The sequence below is a fragment of the Mytilus trossulus genome, chromosome 5, assembly GCF_036588685.1.
Source record: "Mytilus trossulus isolate FHL-02 chromosome 5, PNRI_Mtr1.1.1.hap1, whole genome shotgun sequence".
Taxonomy (NCBI): Eukaryota; Metazoa; Mollusca; class Bivalvia; order Mytilida; family Mytilidae; genus Mytilus; species Mytilus trossulus.
This window is the reverse complement of record NC_086377.1, coordinates 57361338-57384291: the sequence shown is the minus strand read 5'-3', so window position 1 is coordinate 57384291 and position 22954 is coordinate 57361338. Positions and strand designations below refer to the sequence as shown.

The 22954-nt window shown below is 33.1% G+C and overlaps 1 protein-coding gene across 4 annotated transcripts; it reads right to left on the bottom strand.

Annotated features, from left to right (window-relative positions):
• Positions 1–214: 214 nt before the first annotated feature.
• On the bottom strand, positions 215–20617 carry LOC134718961 (probable G-protein coupled receptor 139). Of its 4 annotated transcripts, none has more exons than XM_063581837.1 (4): positions 20463–20617; positions 5308–5766; positions 4142–4567; positions 215–2127 (listed from the first exon to the last, which is right to left on the bottom strand). In XM_063581837.1, the coding sequence occupies exons 2-4, from the start codon at positions 5749–5751 to the stop codon at positions 1912–1914; spliced, it is 1086 nt and encodes a 361-aa protein (XP_063437907.1). In that variant the 5' UTR covers positions 5752–5766; positions 20463–20617; the 3' UTR covers positions 215–1911. The 4 variants fall into 4 exon arrangements, with proteins under 4 accessions (XP_063437907.1, XP_063437906.1, XP_063437910.1 ...); XM_063581836.1 differs by lacking the exon at positions 20463–20617 and adding an exon at positions 11117–11312; XM_063581840.1 differs by lacking the exon at positions 20463–20617 and adding an exon at positions 11113–11307 and having other exon boundaries at positions 5308–5762.
• Between the last annotated feature and the right edge of the window lie 2337 nt (positions 20618–22954).

Below are 22954 nucleotides of genomic sequence, written 5' to 3'. Positions count from 1 at the left end.
TGAAATCACAAGTGCTTTATTTTTTAACAACAAAACAATACAACTGTATGCAATAACAAGTGATGTACATAGAATAAATGTATTGGAATAATGGTTCAGTGAATGAACATTATCGGAAGAAACATAAATAGTGGTTCCATGGATGAACAATTCAAGGTGAAAACCTAGAATGATCTTTTAAGGTAGTCTGTACTTGTGGATAAATCATTCGCGCTAAACATCATGCGATATAACGAGTCAATTTGAGTGTTGCTGAGTTGAAAGATTTAGGATGATTATCTCCCTTGTAAGATACCGGTATTAAATTTACGTGCTGAACTATAACTACATGTGCAATGCTCCTGTTGGTAAAATAGATAAACATGTGTACCACTAACAAGTGTAACTGCTTCACGAAAAAACTAATTTTATGCTTCTTCTGTTAATCCTCCTAATAATGTTACTAGGAGAAATTCTGAATTAAAGAGCGAAAATGACATGTTTATAGCACTTTTTGTTTTTTCAATCATTTATTGAAAAAAAGTATCTGAGTGGTTAAAAAGCCTTTGTTCCATGAGCATCTGTAATTGGTCGTTGTCTTCTATTCATAATTGGGTTTTCGTTCGAATTCTTTGTCTGAACTATTACCTGCCAAATTTTTATTCTTGAAAACAAGCACAGCTTCATTTGTTTTCTGCTGCTTTAGTTTCTTTATTAATATACTAGTTTGAAAGTCTTTTAAAACGTTTGTTATTTTGAAACAAAGAAACAACCAACATTAAATGAGGGTCTAGGTGGATTTTACAGAATGGAAAATGCTGGTCAAATTTGGAAAAAAGAAGGGCGAAATATTAAAAAAAAAAGTCATGAATACGCAAATATATAAAGAACGGTGAAAAAATAGATGTCAAAATATAAAGATCGGGAATAATGCCATAATGAACGAAATAAGGAGAATAGCTTATGATGGGAAAAATTGAGTGTCAGAATAGTTTCTTTGAAAATGATGGACAAAAGAATAACGGTAAATGGTCTAACCGTTAAATAACACCAAAAAAAATAGATCCCTATCCATTCTGTATTGCTGATTATGCCAAATGATTTTTTTTCCTGATAATTATACACAGTCCGCATCATTTTACTATGTTCCAGGTTATTTTATTTTTTGAACTAGTAGACTTTTACTATTGTTGTGGGAGCTGACCAAATATACTTTATCTTGTGTTTACATCGCCCTCTCGCGGTCAGTAGTGATCGAAATGTAACGACTGGATTATTCGGGTTATATCTTTTCTTAATTTTTGGGCATTCCTATCACAATGTCTACATTTTATATGAATAAAAACAGCAAGGAATGAATGGCAATGAGATAGCAAATTAACGACATAACCTATAAAAAATATATCTAAAGGAAACAAACTGTCTTCAACAATATACAGGAAGAGTGTTTATACAATATTTTAAGCTCTGAATATTCTTAAGTCTATAATAGTTGTAAATTAATTTAAAAGAAAAATTTAAACTGTCAATAACACCAAATCATCCAATCACGAATAACATGAATAGCTAAGACTTCTTTATATATCTCTTTTCTGTTTTTCCTGATTATCTCTCATTTTTCTCTCACTACCACCTTTTAAGCATTTTTTTTCATTCGACCAATACTCAATCTACCCCCATATTTGTTTTGAGTATTAAGATAATTTGATAGCATATAATCCGCGAAAAATGTTACGAATCTTTACAAAATCAATAAATGATAACAATTCATAAACAAATAGTCACTATGTTTATACATGTACGACATTATTTTTCTTCCTCGTGGTACAAAAAAATCGCATCATAATGAATAAATACAACAAGACTTGAAAAACGGTCCATGATTTCCAAGTAGGACTGCAAGGTATGAAATTATACCGCACAGGGGGAACCTCACATTGCAGAAGTTTTCGATTCCGATCCTGATCCGCTTCTGTCTGAAGAGAGGTCGCTGTTATCGCCGAAGTTAAATTGCCATCCCATAATGCTGAAGAGTTCCTTCCGGAAACGGCGTCCACTCAGGCAGTACAAGAAAAAGTTGATTGAGGAGTTGATGATCACACCGAGCTTTGCAACAGCGAAAGCCTCGTTCACAAGTTCAAAGTTGACCTAAAACAAAATTGTAGACAGTTTAATATTCAATAGCAGGGTTGAGTTCAATATCGTAGCAGCTACATTTGTACGTATTGCTAGTCTACGTAGATTTTGACTATTGAATGGGTAACTATAGACCACTTGTTGAAAGCAGCTACGAAGCTGCTACAATATTGAACCCTATTGAACGGGTAACTAAAGACTACTTGTTTAAAGCAGCTACGCAGCCGCTACGTAAATGCTACGATATTGAACTCAACCCAATTCAAATCTTTAAAGTTTTTTTTTACCTTGGTGTCTAAACCCTCGTATCTGTATGATACAATTTTGTCAGACATTAATATTTATTAATATATTTCTTGTGTATTATATATATTCAGAATGTTTTACTATACTTAAAGTTATTCATACCACCTGAAACAGAATTCAATTTTATAGGAATTCGAATTTATTAAAACATTTTCAGTGTAGTTTAAAGAATAGTGTGTGTGTGTGGGGGGGGGGGGGGGGGGAGGGGGGAGGGGGGGCGAGCATGATAACTTAATTTTCGTCGGATTTGAATAAACGACTATGCTGTTTCACTACACAAGTTAAATGGAATAATGTAAAACATATAAAAAACATATTGTGTATTATCCTATAAAGAAAAAAGAATATCCAGGTTAATTTCGATATGTGTCGACCTGAATCGAAACGAATAGTATGTGTTATCGGGAATAATCGATTAGGATCGGAACTTATCAGTTCGAATCGTATGTGTTATCGGGAATAATCGACTAAGATCGGAACTTATCAATTCGAATCGTATGTGTTATCGGGAATAATCGACTAGGATAGGAACTTATCAGTTCGAATCGGATGTGTTTTCGGGAATAATCGACTAGGATCGGAACTTATCAGTTCGAATCGTATGTGTTATCGGGAATAATCGACTAGGATCGGAACTTATCAGTTCGAATCGTATGAGTTATCGGGAATAATCGATTAGGATAGGAACTTATCAGTTCGAATCGTATGTATTATCGGGAATAATCGACTAGGATCGGAACTTATCAGTTCGAATCGTATGTGTTATCGGGAATAATCGACTAGGATAGGAACTTATCAGTTCGAATCGTACGTGTTATCGGGAATAATCTACTAGGATCGGAACTTATCAGTTCGAATCGTATGTGTTATCGGGAATAATCGACTAAGATAGGAACTTATCAATTCGAATCGTATGTGTTATCGGGAATAATCGACTAGGATAGGAACTTATTAGTTCGAATCGGATGTGTTTTCGGGAATAATCGATTAGGATCGGAACTTATCAGTTCGAATCGTATGTGTTATCGGGAATAATCGACTAAGATCGGAACTTATCAATTCGAATCGTATGTGTTATCGGGAATAATCGACTAGGATAGGAACTTATCAGTTCGAATCGGATGTGTTTTCGGGAATAATCGACTAGGATCGGAACTTATCAGTTCGAATCGTATGTGTTATCGGGAATAATCGACTAGGATCGGAACTTATCAGTTCGAATCGTATGTGTTATCGGGAATAATCGATTAGGATAGGAACTTATCAGTTCGAATCGTATGTATTATCGGGAATAATCGACTAGGATCGGAACTTATCAGTTCGAATCGTATGTGTTATCGGGAATAATCGACTAGGATAGGAACTTATCAGTTCGAATCTTACGTGTTATCGGGAATAATCTACTAGGATCGGAACTTATCAGTTCGAATCGTATGTGTTATCGGGAATAATCGACTAAGATAGGAACTTATCAATTCGAATCGTATGTGTTATCGGGAATAATCGACTAGGATAGGAACTTATCAGTTCGAATCGGATGTGTTTTCGGGAATAATCGACTAGGATCGGAACTTATCAGTTCGAATCGTATGTGTTATCGGGAATAATCGACTAGGATCGGAACTTATCAGTTCGAATCGTATGTGTTATCGGGAATAATCGAACATACCGTGGTGAATCAAAATGAAAGGAATAAAATATTGGATAACTTAATACTCACTGTCTTCGGCTTCATCATGAAGAAGCATTGGGTGATACACTGCAATGCTATCAGGACAAGGAATGTGAAGGTCACTGTAAGAAGCAATGTCGTCAACTGGTTCTCTGCTCTCCTGGTTTTCTCCTTGGCGTAGACACTTTTCCTGTCGCTCATTTTCGCGCCGGTTTTCAGGACCTGTTTTATGATCATCAAATTCAAACAGAATATTGTTACCCAGGGTACCAAAACAAGGAACATGCAGTGTACCCAGAATTCATAGCTCTGACTTCCGTGTCCTTTGCCGAATTCCGTCATTACATACGAATCGTCTGTTGCATTTCGTTCGTGGACTGGTTCGTATGTAAAAAAGTGAGGAATGTTTATGATGAAACAGAGCAAGCTTATGATTCCGATTCCAGATAAGGATCTCTTGTGGTTACACATCGACTAAAAATAAAACAGTACATGATAAATTAAGATTTGTATTCTATTCGCTGACAAAAAAAATTTCAATTATAGCATTAATTTGCATATTTTATGAATAATGAGTAAACAATGCATAACTTTGACATACAGATGGACCATTGTCAGAAGGTCAATGTTTTCTAGTAGCAATTAAACTATCTATGCATAAAAAATGCCGTTAGCTTAAAAATTGCATGTTAAAAAATGGTTTGATTTTGACTGTATTGCTGCATTATTCAAGACAAAATAATCCATAAATGTCATGTTTTTTTTAATTCATTTATTTGTTTTGTTTTAGAGTAATCGAATTCAAAACCATGAAATTATAAATTTTACATCTAAAGGTCAATTTTCAATGAAGTAAAGGAAAAAGACCCCGTTATCGTACTTTGTACTTATTAATAGGCCTACACTTGAAATGTTAGGTTTTTTGTAAGCATAGAAAATATATTGGCATTGTTTATAGTAGTGAATAGGAGAAGATGGCGGTCTACACATGTGTTTAAGGAAAAATCCAAGCCACCTTCTTACATTTGTTTCTTTTATCGCAATGTTACTGAAATACTTATCACTGATACTTTTAATTCGGCCGTTGTTGCGAGTTCGGGTGTGTAGAAATATTACGAACGTAACACGCAAAATACTACAGTTTTATATGGATATTTAGATTTAAAAGATATTTCATAGGTGTACTGACAACTATATATTAAAGTTTAACTTACTTTTGAGTAACTGATCCAACAGACTTGTATATATCTGTCTACAGTGACGCCAACGGTCATCCATATACTGATGATAATCGCCAAGTAAAATATGGGATATCCTATGTAAGAATAGAACATCCCATACGAGTTTTCCTTCTTGATATCCGGGTCCATCATTTCTAAGGAGTCCGTGAAGAAGAAAAAGATAAGGACGCTCATGTCCGCTGCCGCTTGTGCTATCAGGTAAGTTCCGGTTGATGATCTAAGCGACTTCCGGTTCCAGATAATCATGGAGAGCATGTTCCCAATAAGACCAACTACCACAAAGAAAGTACCAAAGACCACGCTGCTATACCAGTGCATCTCCTTGGCAACGCTTACCATATCTGCTGTGTTGTCCGTCTTAACCATAGCCAGGGGCGTTGTAGATAAATTCATTTTAAAGGGAGATGTCCCATTCATTGTGTCTTATTCTGTCTAAAAGAAAAAGAAAATGAAAAGATAATGTCTAAATCGTAGATAATTCATTCTCAGATAGATTCATTTTGAGGAGAAATTTTCATTCTTATTTCACCTAAAATAAACATAAAATCTTGACAAGCCTGCTTCATTTCTATATCAAATTTCAACGCTCCATTCTTCATAATCATTTATATTTTGTTCTCCAAAGTACGCCCCTATCGAACAACCAGAAAATTCCGTCTCAAAAATTGAAAGTGCCTATTCATGGTGTTTTATTCTACCTAGAATAAACATAAAATGAAGAAAGAAAATTTTGTGTGACTAACTGTCGTTTTTTAGTAGTGCTGGTTTTTTTTTACTTTTTCTTTTCATATCAGTTGTTTTCTGCGATGACAGATTGTATGCAGTAATTTTGATTGGCTGACAGGAAAATGTGGTAATTTTGATTGGCTGATAATAAACATTCACCATTACTTTTAAATTATATTAATATATTTCATTACGTTTGTCTCAAAATATTTATTGAGGAAGTTTACTTTTTAATATTAATCTTTTTATCTTTTTCACACTGGAATGGATAACTACAGTATCTTAAATTATTTGAGAAATGTACTTCACGAAATAGTTTATAATACTAATATAGCAATCTTGGGTCGGATTAGAATATCTCAATATTCGCAAGTCAATAACCTGATCATAGATAACAGGCTAAAAAACGTTGTTCGCCAGACGCGCGTTTCATTCTAAAAAAACAACTCGTCAGTGACGCTCGTATAAAAAAAGGTAAAATAGCCAAATAAAGTACGATCAGGAAGAGCAATGAGGACCCTTTGCCAAATACAGCAAGATAATATATCCTGGGTTAGAAAATCCTTAGTATTTCAAAATATTCAAAGTTTTGTAAACGGTTAATTGGTAAAATCATTTTCATGGCAGTGTAGACAAGACCATTTAGTGATGTAATAAGAAATGTTGTCATACTTTATGAATTCAACGGTACACCCAAACACAGTATAACTTGCACTTTCTCCATATTTAATTGATTTAACGGATACTCAAACCGGTTTAATATGATTTTTGCAATATGTTATTGATTCAACGGTAATACTATGCCCAAACTCGAAATAATTTACACTTTCTCCATATATATTTTTGAATTCATGATTCAAACAACATGAACAAATCAGGTATAAATCCACTTTTGCCATACGTAATTTATTCAACGGTATAACCAAACCCAGTGTAATAAACACTTTCGTCATAACCTATTATTTCAACGATAAACCCAAACCTTGTGTAATACCGCTTTTATCATATGTATTTCATTTAACTTATTAACGGTATACCCAAGCCTGATATAAATTTCACTTTCGTCATACATAATTGATTCACCCGGTTTCAGTGGCACTTTCGCTATTGATGATTGATTTTACAGCATACACAAACCGGGTGTAATTTCCACTTTCGTCGATACATATTCGTTATTACACCTGGTGTAATTTGTACTTTTTGCTTTACGTTATTGATGTAACAGTAGCCCGAAACCCGGTGTAATTTGCACTTTCGCTTTGACGTAAATGATTAAACGGTTAACCAAAATCCAGTGTAATTTGCACTTTCGCCATATGTAATTGATTCAGCACTTTAGTTTTAGAATTCGGTTTCATTATCACTTTTGCCATAGCACGCTTATCGCACCTCGTTGTCTTAATTGTTCTGATTGGCTTATCGCACCTCGTTGTCTTAATTGTTCTGATTGGCTTAGTATATGCACCTCGTTGTCTTGATTGTCCTGATTAGCTATCATTATTATGTTTTTACATATAATTATGACTATTGATAAGAGATAGAAGAATATAATTAAGTAAAATTCAGAAAAAAAGTACTATAGTTATTATCAGTCTTTTTCACAAAATTAAAGTATTGACGCAAATTCGGGAAATATTGGACAAGGACTATTGACTCGTTATTATTCTTGTTATTTACAATACCACACCTTAGAGGTACCAGTCTTGTATTTCCAGTTCGAGAAATCTTGCATATTTTGTGGGATAACACACCAGTTAAGTGGAAGGATATCATGTTTATTGGATGTGGTGCGGCCTTGCAATAATAGAAAACAGAAAATAGAAAAAAAATATTTGACTTCAGGGTAACATAACTTTATTCTTACTTTATTTTTTTTATTATCCAAGATCAGCTGTTTTGAATGTAAGCCTACGGAGCAGTCAATTACAAGACTGCAGCCTACAGCACACATGGGAAAGACATCATAACTCAAATATGGAAAATAATGACATACACAATAACCAGACAGATTAAAAAATAAATATTAAAGTCTCTAGTAGAATAAACCAGACAATAACAATTTGAAGGATTCTTAAAAATAGTTCGAGCATTGTTTTATGATTTTTTCGATGATTCACAGTTGTGTCTGTTATTTTGTTTTTTTAAATATAAAAAGAGAAGATGTGGTATGATTGCCAAAGACAACACTCCATAAGAGACCAAATGAAAAAAAATGAACAACTATAGGATACCGTATGGCCTCCAGCAATAAGCAAAACCCATACCGTATAGTCAGCCAAAAGGCCCCGAAATGACAAATGTAAAACAATTCAAACATGAAAACTAACGGACTGTTTTATGTACAAAAAATGAATGATTTTACGTATGTTTGACAATGCCTTTTTCCACAAAGATTTTTAATTTGTTTTTATTTCTAAACTAACTTCTGGGACGATGTGTAGCTTTATTGCCATTGATACACATTTATTCCAAAGTGTGGTATATTTTTCAAAGAGAGAGGCAAAAAATAACAAATGGACATTCAAATTTATAAATCGAAAATCCACTGAAAACGATTTGGCTAAAATGGAAAAAGACCACCAGTACACAAAACACAACATAGAAAAAAACCTGCACTACATCAAATGAAATTGTCAATTTGAATCGTGTGGTTCATTTAAAAAAAAAAAAAATTTGTCAACAGATCAAAGTAAATATTGTCAAAATGTTCGTTAACCCCTTAAATTTGCACATTTTTGCAAATATCGAAATTATAGGACATAATAATTTATGATTTCAATTATTCTCATTTAGGACATTTTATTGATAATTTCTTACGAATTTTTTTTAAAAACTTATTTAAATACGAATCAGATTTTGAACAACTTGAAATTTGGGCCGAAAAAATTATATGATATTTAACGCTATAAAATGCAATATATCTTATCCATCATAACAAAAAATCAGACATATTCTACACGCTAAAAAACACATCTTAAAAGAGGTACAAGTTGACCCATGCCTAGTACTCCAAATATCAAACGACTTGAAATGGAGTATCCACATAACCATCCTTAGCAAGAAGCCAATGCTATACCTTAGGTTCCCTTAGGAGGAACTTAAGGAATGTATCAAAAGCATGTAGAAAAGCAGCGTGCATATGCTTCGTAAGATCAACAGTGGAATATGAAGCAACAGTTTGGAACCAAAATATGAAAGGAGATATTGATAAATAAGAACGAATACAAAACAGAGGCATGAAAGGGAACTACAGAAATCGTAAAACAGGATCCATAACCAACATGAGACGTCAGCTAAAAATTGAGACGCCAGAAGAAAGAAGACACAGCCTCTATCTGATCCTGATATACAAGGTGGTTGAGGGTCTGGTGCCGGCTTTGAAACCCGAGAACTTTGTTCCTCCAGCAGGACAAAAAAGAACAATCAAAGCCAAAACACTTGCTTATCGTGAAACAAACAGTGGCGGATCCAGAAATTTTCATAAGTGGGTGCCCACTGGCTTCCTAAGAGGGGACCCGATCTCGCCACGCTTCAGTGAGTCCCTTTATAAGCAACCGAAGTTTTTCTCAAAAAGGGGCAGCGGGCCCATTGCCCCCCCCCCCCCCCCCCCCCACTTAATCCGCCTCCGACAAACAATAAAATTTCGCCTTTACAGAATCTAAAGGACAATGAGTGAGTAAGCTCATTGTTCGTACACCAACATGAAAATAACGTCACGACATTGGTTATATTTCCTTTGTTTTGGAAGTTTTCAACCCATCACGACGTTTTGGTGTACACTTTATTAAATATAACCCAGAATGCATTAAATTCTGAAACGGCACGTAATAAACAAGATAAGATAGCTTAAAGTGATACTTATTCATTACGTTTTATTCATACTTGTTTGCGATATTTTCATTTTATTTATAACATTTCATTGATACGAAATTTTCTGTATACCGATTCACGTCATTTCATGAATAAAAGGTGGACCACTTCTATGATTAGATTAACATTTCCGGTGGGAAATATGGGAGTTTTATCGCTACACTTAGATCTGAATAAATGTCTCGCTATTACTTCCGGCCTGGGTCAATAATAGGGTGTTCATCGGAAGGTGAAAAGGTGGCGTGCGCGTCGGACAGTTATAAAGTGAAGTGTGTGCCTGGTCGTATGCTTTTATAGGAGCAATCCCTGTTTAATTCAATTCGATTTGCGTCAAGACAATTTTTATAAAACCAATTAACCATTTAGAAAGAAAACACACTCACAAATAGCACACTCACGTATGATCATAACTTAATCAGCATACAGTTGTTTGCCAATTTCCAATATAAAAAGATGTCTTTTATGTTTATAAGAAGAGCTGTTTAATTTGCCGTTACACGAGAATCACGCTAATTGGACTGATTTTAAAACATTTCAAAGAACATCATGATCAAAAGCAAACATTTTGATTGGAAAAAATCTTTGCATTGTCCATTGTTTTTATGATTTAAACTAATTTATTTTTCTTATACATATCTTATAGATTTTTATCCTTTTTGCACTGACGCTACTAAAAGAAATCACCCACTCTTTAGAAAAACATGCAAAATTTGCAATTTTGTATCAAAATTAAAATCAGCATCATATATAAGATAAACAAACTTAAGTTTATAAATAAATAAAAAAAACTAATTTAATTCTTTTTAGTATTTAAAATGATGTTGGACAACATAAACACTTAAAGAAATAATTATTAACAAATAGAGTAAATTGAAATATAGGATCCTCTTAATACTATCCTATTTCATAGATGACTTTCATTATATATGTAAAATTTCGATTTGTTTTGTCAAGTACATCATTCAGACTAGTGAGTATTTAAGACCAAAGATTTAATTAACATTCCGATTCTATTTCTCAAATTCAAACAAATACATGATAAATTGACCATCCCTATTAACGTTGGAAAAACTAAACGAACTAACAAAAAATTGTCAGGGAATAAAGAGTTAAACAAAATAAAAAATACAGATGCAGACCATTTTAAGATAAAAAGATTTAAAAAAGTATATGAAAATCAACTTACGTTGAAATCAAGTTCTCAAAATCTTAATGATTTCCCCCTTCACAACGGAGATCTTTCTTTTATCTACACTGGCAGATAAACTCGCCGCTTTGTCCGAGCACACACTGTCTTTCCGATATCGTCACTGGCAGTTGAAATCTATCTTATTATTTTTATAATTTTCCCTTTTATTCGAATACAATCAATGATAATTGCATAAATTTTAAGTAGTCTAAGTAGAGAACATTCAGCCATCATTTGATTCGCGAACGTTGATTGGTTGATAAATAAGGATGTTGTGTTCTGATTGGTTGATGTAAGATAAAAGGATGATATATTCCGGAAAGGATTGCAAAAGTATTACATCAAGTATTTTTCATAATCTTGTTTATTTATAAATTCTAATATAGCCTATGTTTAAAGATTATTCAATTGTTGAAATGTGTTTACTATAATATATATATATATATATTCTTTTCTACGATATGACAAACAAATTTATACACATAGAGGATCTCACTTTTTTGTTATTTACTATTTTTCATTGTTTTTTCCGACGTACTCGTTGTAGTTTGTGCCCTTTGAACGTAAGGACGCTACACTATGGCAACAAAATACGCATGCTCGAAACTCCTTTCTGTGATTGGACAAAATGCTGATATGGTGGGTGATTTGGTTGTGTTTGAAAAAACGTCTCGTTAATTATATCGTGATGGAAAGCTATAAATATTTGAACTAGATCTTACAAAGATTTATATTTTTATTAAAATAATTGTGTCTCCAATAGCTCTTTACATCCATGAGAGCTGTTTATTCTGGCCAATTAAATAATGTAAACTGTGTTGTACAAACGTACATGACTTTTAGAACGCACCTACACATGTGAGATTTTCGCGGGGGTTTTGTGAATACATGTATACTCAAATTTAAATACGTCGGATGTCTTTTTTAAAGATAGTTCTTGTTTTACTTATAACTATCAGTTAAAAATTGCTAAACAAATGATTTGCGTTCGAAGTTGAGGGGCGTTAAAAGCGGCATGGTTTAATGAAATATTTTAAGTATTACAATTTGAAAGATCATGTGTTCATGCTACGGTTAAAGGACCAGAAAAGAGGGGTTGGTTTTTAAAAAAAAAAAATTCTCAAAAAAAAAAACACAATTCTGATCCCCCCCCCCCCCCCCTTTAGAATTTTGAAGTTGAATGGTTACTTCCTAATAATTCGCTATTTCAGAATCTGATAACTACGTTAACCAAAGCATTGTGATTGGCTTACAACGTCCAAAACAAGGGGAATTCAACTATTGTTGTGACCTGATTTTTATTTTGGTTCAAATGAAATTACCAACAATCCTTTAGATTCTGATTTTCAAAGAGGGAATTGGACTAGGAGAGTACCCCATGGCCATAACGAATAACATCAAATTAAAAGTGGTTGATCCTGAGTGAAAATGGTGAAAATATTGTAAACATAAGTTGTAAGGCATATGGAAGTCCAGTTGAATATTTCGACGGATGATACTAGTTAAAATGGTAGAGGATGAAGTTGCTAGGCGTTTTCCCCTTGTAATATACTGGTAACTGGGTTACCCTTGTTGTTTTATATCTTCTACAGCCAAACAATTAAAATTAATAAATATGTTCTTCATATGCGTCTGCACTTTTTTCCGGCCCAATATTCTATATTCTGAAATACCTGTTCAGACCCTCATATATATATAACGAAAATTCAAAAGGGTTTCACAAAATACAATTTTAAGTGAGAAACGAATGTAGTTTGGAAAACAATCTCTCCTGGAATATGTTTAAACAACGCTTTGGTGGAAAGAGAGAAAATAAGGGCTGTAATACTTGGTCTTCAGATGTTGCATAACAACTAAGGGAGCTAAAAATCAGCTTAACGTTGTAAATCAATTATTATAAGTAAGGAGACTTCAAGCTTCTTTATGATCAAAATAAGTATTTGTCAAACTGCTACTGTATATATTAAATGAAATTATCCTCGTGAAATATGTAGTTCAAATTTCTTTTATTTGTGTCAAGGGATTTAAGCAAATTTTTTGTCACAATTTTCAGATAAAAGAAATGAGCCCTATATATATTTTAGTCGAGAGTTTAGGGCAATCCCTCAAATAAATGAAAATTCAATCCAAAATAACAGTTTTTACGTCTCATAAAACGTTATACAATATTCACGTGTTTCTTTGCATCCATCGGTTTTATACATTGTATTTCTCTGTACTAATAATAAATAATACATAAATTGATGCGATAAATTAATGAATAAATACCACTTTCTCGAGTCACGAAATCATTATTTTTGCACATTTAACGCTTGTTTTTGTATCATCATCTCCGTTTGTCACTTAATTTGACAGATGTTCAAGTTATACTAAGGTCTTTACGACGATCTTCGAACTACTTGTACGTAAAAACAGGTTTGTTTGTGTTTTTGTTAGTTCTTTTTTAATTCACTACTTTTAAAAGCAAGAAAACAAAATTTAACCAGGGACAGTTCTAATGAAGTGAAATAGGTATTACATTTAATAATTTTCAGAATCCTGCTATATGCTTTCAGAACGCGCGAAAAATCAACCTTTAATGAATTATATTATTTCCCGTTTGAATGGTTTTACACTAGTAATTTTGGGGCCCTTTATAGCTTGTTGTTCGGTGTGAGCCAAGGCTCCGTGTTGAAGGCCGTACTTTAACCTATAATGGTTTACTTTTTAAATTGTTATTTGGATGGAGAGTTGTCTCATTGGCACTCACACCACATCTTCCTATATCTATATATAGTTTAAACAATATTTCATATTTTTAAAGTGCACGAAATATCATTGTATAATTAAAATGCTGGGATTCGGAAACAAGAAAAACTTAGCTAAAAATTAATTATGAAAATGTTGGCTCTAAATGGCGAATATATCTTTTTGTCTCTTCAACCTGATATCTTTGCCAAAACAGAATAAGAAATAATTAGCACCCCTTAACAAAGAAGGGAAATAACTCGTACTTATCATCTTGGGGGTCAGAGCTTCTATTTTCATCAGCTTAACGTTTTGTTGGTAAGTAAGTATCATTCTCCTAGGGTCCCTTTATACTTGTAGCCTGTGACACAATAAATAGATTTATTGCACTAAAACTAAATTTACACCATCATATTCAGTCATGCAGGCAGTATATTTTTTACAGTCCTATTTAGGCCATCAAGTGTCAGCCCTTTTCATATTTTGACTTCTTAACGGTTTATTTTCGGACGTTTCGCATGAATATGAATTGATATTCCAGAAACACCTGATACGTCACAGTTTTGTTTTCTTACACAAGGATTCAGAGGACAACGATTGAAACTTTGATGTCGTAAAACCCAAGGTCACGTTTGAGCGAGATCTTACGTGAATGTCAATATTTCTATGATATTTGATAAGCTTACAAGTTATTGGAGCGTTAACGTTTATCTGTCTACCTATTTTAAATGCATTAAAGTACACGAATAGATGTATCGATGCTTTTGATATTAAGACAACTTCCGGAATACTGGAAAGATATTATTTCTGATGCGTTAATTTATGATTATTTGTTTTCTCAAGCAATACAGGCTTTGTTTATAAACGTTTGATTAAATCTGAGAAAGGAAGAATTTACGGAAAGCTTATCATTTCATATTTCCTGTTATGGTAATTCGTGACATTGCAAGTGACGGATTTTTTGGTTTTCGATATGCATATCATTGGACTTTGGAAAAACGACTTAACATCTTTTATAACTTCCTATGACAAAGCCATTAATTATAGGATGTATGTCAGCGATTTACATGTTTCAATGTTTAATGGTTTAAGGTAGATAGGGTGTCTAAATTATAATCCATAGAATTTTTTAATAATTTGCCAAAATGTAGTTTTTAAAATGCTTTTTCAAAAAACATAATAAAAAGAATGGGTCACCGTGCTTATTTTCACTCTACACAGTGTTCAAAATTGACAGATTTTTGTACAGATTATGCATGGAAAACCAAATTTTCTACAATAAAGCGTAAACTACACCATAGAATTTTGAGATAACATATGAGAAGATAACTTAAATAGTATGCTTTCAATTAAGAAAAAATAGGGTTACCGGACCCGTTTTCTTGCTACTTTTAAAATAGGTAAATTCCTAACACATTCTATTGTAAAAGTACCTAAATCGTAATTATCTGCCCTTGAATTTGAGTTGCCTTCCCTTATGTGGCAAATTTGGAGAGAAAAAAAATTAACAAAGTTAACTGATTTTTGTAAAATCCAACCATTAATATGATAAATCATGTCATTTTCTATATTGAAGTGAAAGTTCTTACACATGAATTACCTACTTCTCTCAAAATTTGAACATTTTATTAAAGATCTAGACCTTGTTTTCTAGTATTTCCAAATCCAAGATGGAGGAAGACACCCTTTCTACCTTAAAACGTCCCGTGGCGTATATTTGATGCAAAAATATTTCAAATTTCGTATTGACGTGTACCCAAAATGTAAATCACGAAAATACTGAACTCCGAGAAAAATTCAAAACGGACAGTCCCTTATCAAATGGCAATCTCAAATAAAAAAACCCACATCAAACGAACGGACAACAATTGTTATATTTCTGACTTGGTACAGGCAGTTTAAAATGTAGAAAATGGTTGATTGAACCTGGTTTTATAGCGCTAAACCTCTCACTTGTACGACAGTCGCAACAAATTCCAATAGGGTGGTTCTCGCTGAGTATGTGAATCACCCTTTTAGCAGCCAAACAGATAAAGGACAAGTGGAACGGTCAACCAATGCTTCATTATATATATACTAGTACTTTCTGTTTTAAAGAATTTTCCAGATATATGACACTTCAAAAGCATTAACTCTCAAGTGTTAATTCAAAATCCTGAACAAGTAAATTTTGTCTCAAAATGGTCTACATATATTACTCTTTCACCAAAAGGTTCAATTCTTCAAATTTGTTTGTGAATCTAAGTAAACAATGACTTCAAAAGCACTATTTTTGTCATGGAAGGACTTCTTTTACTATGTTCTAATTTTGAGTTGGTGAATTGGTAGTATGACAGCTAAATAGATTCCTGTCTTTGTACATACATACCACCAGGTGTTTGGTTTTAATTAGTTTATCATTCCCTTTCATGGAAGCATAGAAAACTTTGAAGAATATTTTCTTTGTGTAATGAGTGTAGTAATAAATCAAGCTAACGGCAAACAGGAAGTGGCTATAGGGTAGCTGGAGAAGTTTCTTACACGCTTTAGTGTAGTAATAAATCAAGCTAACGGCAAACAGGAAGTGGATGTAGGGTAGCTGGAGAAGTTACTTACACGCTTCACATCTCAATATTATGAATGTCGCAGACCAAATATTGTATAATTTGTTTCCAAATGATTCGCGTGTAAAAAGATCGGAAAACCTTTTTGAGCTTGCCCACCCCACCCCTTTTTTTTTCGAACGGAACTATGGACAGATGGAATGACTCAGGCAGACGAGCGGACATTATACCCAAATTTATTGCGTGGTGTCTTATAGGGATATGTTGTATGATGGTCATTTTTTTGCTGTGTTGAAGACCCATTGGTGGCCTTCGGCTGTTTTCTGCTCTTTTTTTTAATTGACATCGTTTTTATATGCATCCTTATTGGTCAATCATGTTTTCCCAAAATACATTAAGAGGGGGAAGGGGATGAGTGAAAAAATTATATGAATTACGTTAGTTATCCTACAATGAACTTTTGATGTCGTCCTTTAACTCAATCGATTTTATGTATATCAGCCCAGAAAGTATAGGTCACCGACAGTCGTCAAAATTGAACAAAATTACCGTAATACAATTTTAAATACAAAAATGAATACCAAATATAGAAATATATCATATCTGAACATCTCACAATTTTTACTAAAAAAACTATCACGAAAGTCGACATCCTCTTCGGAAGATATCTTTCGGAAGCTGTTTTGTAGATTTTGTTATGATAATACAATTAAATTTAATGATCTGTTTGATTTGAGTTTTATGAGACAATGAAAAGTGGATGCTTTTATTATGACAAGATCGTGCAGTAATGTGCTTGATTTTAAATTTAATGACTAACTTAGTTCTTGAACAGAAAAATCTTTAACATATGTTTTAACAAGACTTTTTGTCTAGAAATAATAATGAATACGAACTAGTATAAACCAGATTTTATTACAATATCAATTACAATGAAACTTGGCTGAACCGAATCCTGCATTAAACCGAAAACCTGTATAAACCAAACATGTTCTTAACCACCGTCATACCAAATTGTATACGTTGTGAAACTGATAAAACCGAACATCGGCCAAAACCGAACAAAATCGTAAGTCCCGAAGAGGTTGGGTTTACCCAGGTTTCACTGTACAATTGTTATCGATGTAAGGACATGTATCCTGAGGCCCGTCTCCGAGTGCTGAATTATCTCGCTGTGTTGAAGACCCATTGGTGGCATTCGGATATGTTATTTGCATTTTAATAAGGTTGTTGTCTCTTTGATATATTCCTTAATCTCAGTTTTTAACCGGATTTTTGTGACAAAAATGTCGGTTATTAAATTGGGGATGCTCGGCGGGCGGCAGGGCGGGCGGGCGGTCGGTCGGTCGGTCGGTCGGGCGGGCGGCAATCAAATGTTGTCCGTGCATTAACTCAAGAACCGTTCAACCAAAGCTTTTAAAATTTTAATATGTTGTTACTGACAACTAAATGAAGGTCAAGTTCAATAATGGCCATTTTGACTTTTACCGTTCAGGAGTTATGGTTCTTGAAAGATTGAAAAATGGCGTTTCCAGTCGTGTCCGTGCATTTACTCATGAACAGTTCTACCAAAGCTTCCCAAATTTTAATATGTTGTTAATGACAACTAAATGAAGGTCAAGTTCAATAATGGCCATTTTGACTTTTACCGTTCAGAAGTTATGGTTCTTGAAAGATTGAAAAATGGCGTTTCCAGTCGTGTCCGTGCATTTACGCATGAACTGTTCTACCAAAGCTTCCCAAATTTTAATATTTGTTACTGGTGACAAAATGGAGGTCAAGTTCAATAATGACTATTTTGACTTTTACCGTTCAGGAGTTATGGTTCTTGAAAGATGGAAAAATGGTGTTTCCAGTCGTGTCCGTGCATTTTCTCATGAACCATTCAACCAAAGCTTTTCACATTTTAATATGTTGTTATTGATGACAAAATAGAGGTCAAGTTTAATAATGACGATTTTGACTTTTACCGTTCAGGAGTTATGGTTCTTGAAAGATCGTAAAATGGTGTTTCCATTCACGTTGTTGCATTTACTCACAAACCATTCAATCTAAGCTTTTCAAATTTTAATATGTTGATACTGATGACAAAATAGAGGTCAAATTTGATATTGACAATTTTAACTTTTACCAATCATCAGTAATGGTTCTTGTGATATTGCCAGAATTTAATGCGTCTTTGGAAATATTTTCAAAAGTAAACACCAAAACGTCCTGAAAGTTGAAAGTAGCAGTTCTATGAGGGGCTCGAAGGGGTCCATCATTTCTGTATTTTTAATTTTTATGTCATTTGTCTCTATTTTGTAAACCCCAATCAAGAATCTCTTTTATATTTGTTATATATAAATCATTTAAGGTACACAGACAATGTTGTACCCGTCTAGTGCATTTAAATCAAGTTGCACTTTAAGTACAGATTGTCTATCAAAATTCTAGTAGAAATAAAGTACTTCGGGTTTTTTTTTGTACTTTAATGCCTCTTGTATAGCACTACACTACTTAAAAAAAACAGGCCACTGACTTCAAATTTATATAGAACAAATCTATAACTGTAAAGTTATTAATAAAATAGTACAATTATTTTAAAGTAACTAGATCCGTCGGGATTTTATCGCTAAGTATAACAATAAGAAGATGCTGTTCGAACGCAATCTCCCATACAGACAGAGTTATCGTCCTTTCCTCCTCAATCTGAGATTGAGATTGAGGAGGAAAGGACGATAACTCTGTCTGTATGGATGAGATTGAGGAGGAAAGGACGATAACTCTGTCTGTATGGGAAATTGGTTCGAACGGCAATGAAACTTTCCACCAGAGATTAATGCCTGCACAATTAAACAACTATTTGGCCATGTAAGGTCTTCAACAATGAGTAATACGTATTTCAAATGCATGCAGTAGTCTACATTATCAGGGGCGTATCCAGCCAAATTTAAAAAGGAAGTTCAAACCCAGGTTGAGGGGATATGTTTCCCCAATCAAAAGCATTGATCGTTGAAAAAGGGGACTTTAAACCCCCGAACTACCAGATATATTTACAGTTTCAGCTAAAAAACATATTAGTAAATAGTGATCAAAGGTACCAGGATTATAATTTAGTACGCCAGACGCGCGTTTCGTCTACCTAAGATAAATAAAAATATTTATAAAGCCAAACAAGTACAAAGTTGAAGAGCATTGAGGATCCGCAATTCCAAAAAGTTGTGCCAAATACGGCTAAGGTAATCTATGCCTGGAATAAGAAAATCCTTAGTTTTTCAAAAAGTCCTAAGTTTTGTATACAGGAAATTTATAAAAAATAACACATTATTGATATTCATGTTAACACCGAAGTGTTGACTACTGGGCTGGTGATACCCTCGGGAACGAAACGTCCACCAGCAGTGGTATCGACTCAGTGGTGTAAATAGTTATCAAAGATACCAGGATTATAAGTTAGTACACCAGGCGCGCGTTTTGTCTACATAAGACTCATCAGTGACGCTCAAATTAAAATATTTACAAAGCCAAACAAGTACAAAGTTGAAGAGCATTGAGGATCCGAAATTTCAAAAAGTTGTGCCAAATACGGCTAAGGTAATCTATGCCTGGGATAAGAAAATCCTTAGTTTTTCAAAAAGTTCAAAGTTTTGTATACAGGAAATTTATAAAATTTTGAGTGCAAACCAATCCAGAATTTATTCGCCGTTTTAGAATATAATGCATCCTGGGTAATATTTTCAAAAGCGTACACCAAAGCGTTTTGATTGGTTTAAACGTTATAAACAATGGAAATTCAACCAATGACGTAACGTTATTTTCACTTTTGGGTACGAACAATGAAATTACCCATGATGCTTTAGAATCTGAAACGGCCAAATTGGTTAGATTGACACAAGTTATGATTTGTGCAAATATGCATCATAACTAAATGAATGAATGATAAAAAAAAAAAAAAAAAAAACCGTCAAAAACTGACAACAAATCTTTACAAAGACGCATACATTTGTTTTCATAATTGATAGTTATATATGATTAATTATAGTTAAGTATTTAATTAGTTAAAGAAGATGTGTAAATTATATAATACATACTGTTCAGCTGAGAAGAGAAAGTAAATATCAAAGAAATCGACGTCCGTTACAATATATATATATACCCTTGCATCTGATGAATTATGCATGTAATTGTATCCAAAAAAAATTGGGGCTTTTTAATACTTGAAAGTAAATTGCGTAATTGTCATGTGTTTACTAGTCCGTCATTTCTTTATAACAAAACAACCTGTGACCAAATACGAAATTACGATGTCTTAATTGATTGATGAAAAAGGGATTTCCGGAACATTATGTTTCATCCTCATGGAGCCCATTCTTTCGGAAGTATTATCTTATGTTAAGTAGATTCATTCATAATAAATTATATATAAGATAAAAAGTAGATTGTGTTATGATTAAACAATTAAATTTAATGATTAGTTTTCTGTGAGTTCATTTTAGATCTCATTTTGCAATGGCGAATACTTTTTTCATGGCACAAATTGTGACCATCGATAATTTTATCATGACACAATTAATACATTTATTATCATGACACAATCGATACTTTTATCATGAAACGATTTTATCTTCATTCCAAGCAATCGATAACTTTATCCTGACACTATCGATACTTTTATTATGTCTCTATCGTTAGATTCATCCTGAAACTTAACATTTTTATCCTGACACAATCGAAATATTTATCATGACATAATCGATACTTTCGTCATGAAACTATCATAAAATATTCTACCATGACACAATCGATGTTCTGTCATGACACACTCGATAATTTATCCTGACACAATCGATACTTTTGTCATGACATAATCGATAATTTATTCTGACACAATTTGTCCGTTTACGCAATCGATACAATTAGTTGGTTCCTTTTGAAAATAAGAAAAAAATCATTTGTTATAAAGTCATATCCCATTAATCGACACTTAGGGAGCTACCATTTGATTTTTATGGGGGGGGGGGGGGGGAGGCTAGGATGAAAAATTTTGTCCTGCCTTTTTTTTTAGATGTATTCTCTGTCCTGCCTTTTTATTTTTCACTATGTTCGGTCCTGCCTTTTTTTTTATAGTTTATCCTGACTTTTTTTTACCTAAATTGTCTCCCTGACTTTTTATTTTTGCAAGTGTCTCATCCTGCCTTTTTTTTTAATCAAAACTCCTATCCTGCCTATTTTTTTCAAATTTCATCCCCCCCCCCCCCTAAAAATCAAATGGTAGCTCCCTTAACATCATTTTGTACCTTTTCTTTAAAAGCACAAATTTTAGTTGGAAATGTCTTTCCTGATCGGAAGATTTCACCTGTTAAACGATCTTAATCTGTAATTTTGCATAAAAAAACACTGCTTTAATGCCGTTTACCATCGTGAATTTATAAAACTTTGTTCATGCTGCAAACTGAAGGGCTTAATATTTATTTACCAAAATGTGTATGCAAACTATTTTCACTTGGTAATTTTAAATATATAATAATAAATATACCTTCGTCTGCTTTTAGAGATAAATGGGGATGAAATTTTTGACATTTACTAATTATATATTCCGATTTCATACTAAACTATTTTTGTTTTAAAAAGGAAAAATACATGCTCATGTTTGTAAAACGATTTGAAATATCCATGTTTGTCCAAAAGTATGCTCTTCATTTGTAAAAGAGTTATTTGAAAATAATTATCTTTATCAAAAATGATATTTATCTCATTTGTTAAAAACTTCGGTGGCTTAAAAATTGGTACAAATAATCTTCATAAAGTATCAAGTCAAATACTTAAAAAAGAATATAAGGGTCGGTGTTCTCGTTTTCAAACAAAATTTAATGCTTAAAATAACTCAAAAACTGCATCTTTTCCATACAAATGTCACAGTTTGACGTCGCGAAATATTCGTACCAATTTAGGTCTTATATCATAGAATACTTAAAAGGTAATCTAAAACTTCAAACAACAAAAATGATCTGCAACACAAGATCTACAAATAAGTCAAATGATATAATCGCTCATTTGACATTTGACGCAAGTTGTTTCCACTAAATTACGATGATTTTTATATTTTTTTTACATTTTATCTTATACAAAATACTTATAAATTATAATACTACATTTCAACCCACAGAGTTTCATTTAACACAACCGTTATTCTTGCATCTTTTTAATATTAGAATAATTGCCAGGTCATTATTCTATCCATCTTCGTCACGTGGTCTTCATTCCGTAACATCTGTGTCAATTAGTCTGTATTCCGTAACATCCGTGTCCTTTAGTCTGTATTCCGTAACATCTGTGTTCTTTAGTCTTTATTCCGTAACATCTATGTCTTTTATTCTGTATTCCGTAACATCTGTGTCATTTAATCTGTATTCCGTAACATCTGTGTTCTTTAGTCTTTATTCCGTAACATCTGTGTTCTTTAGTCTTTAGTCCGTAACATCTGTATCCTTTAGTCTGTATTCCGTAACATTTGTGTCCTTTAGTCTGTATTCCGTAACATCTGTGTCTTTTAGTCTGTATTCCGTAACATTTGTGTTCTTTA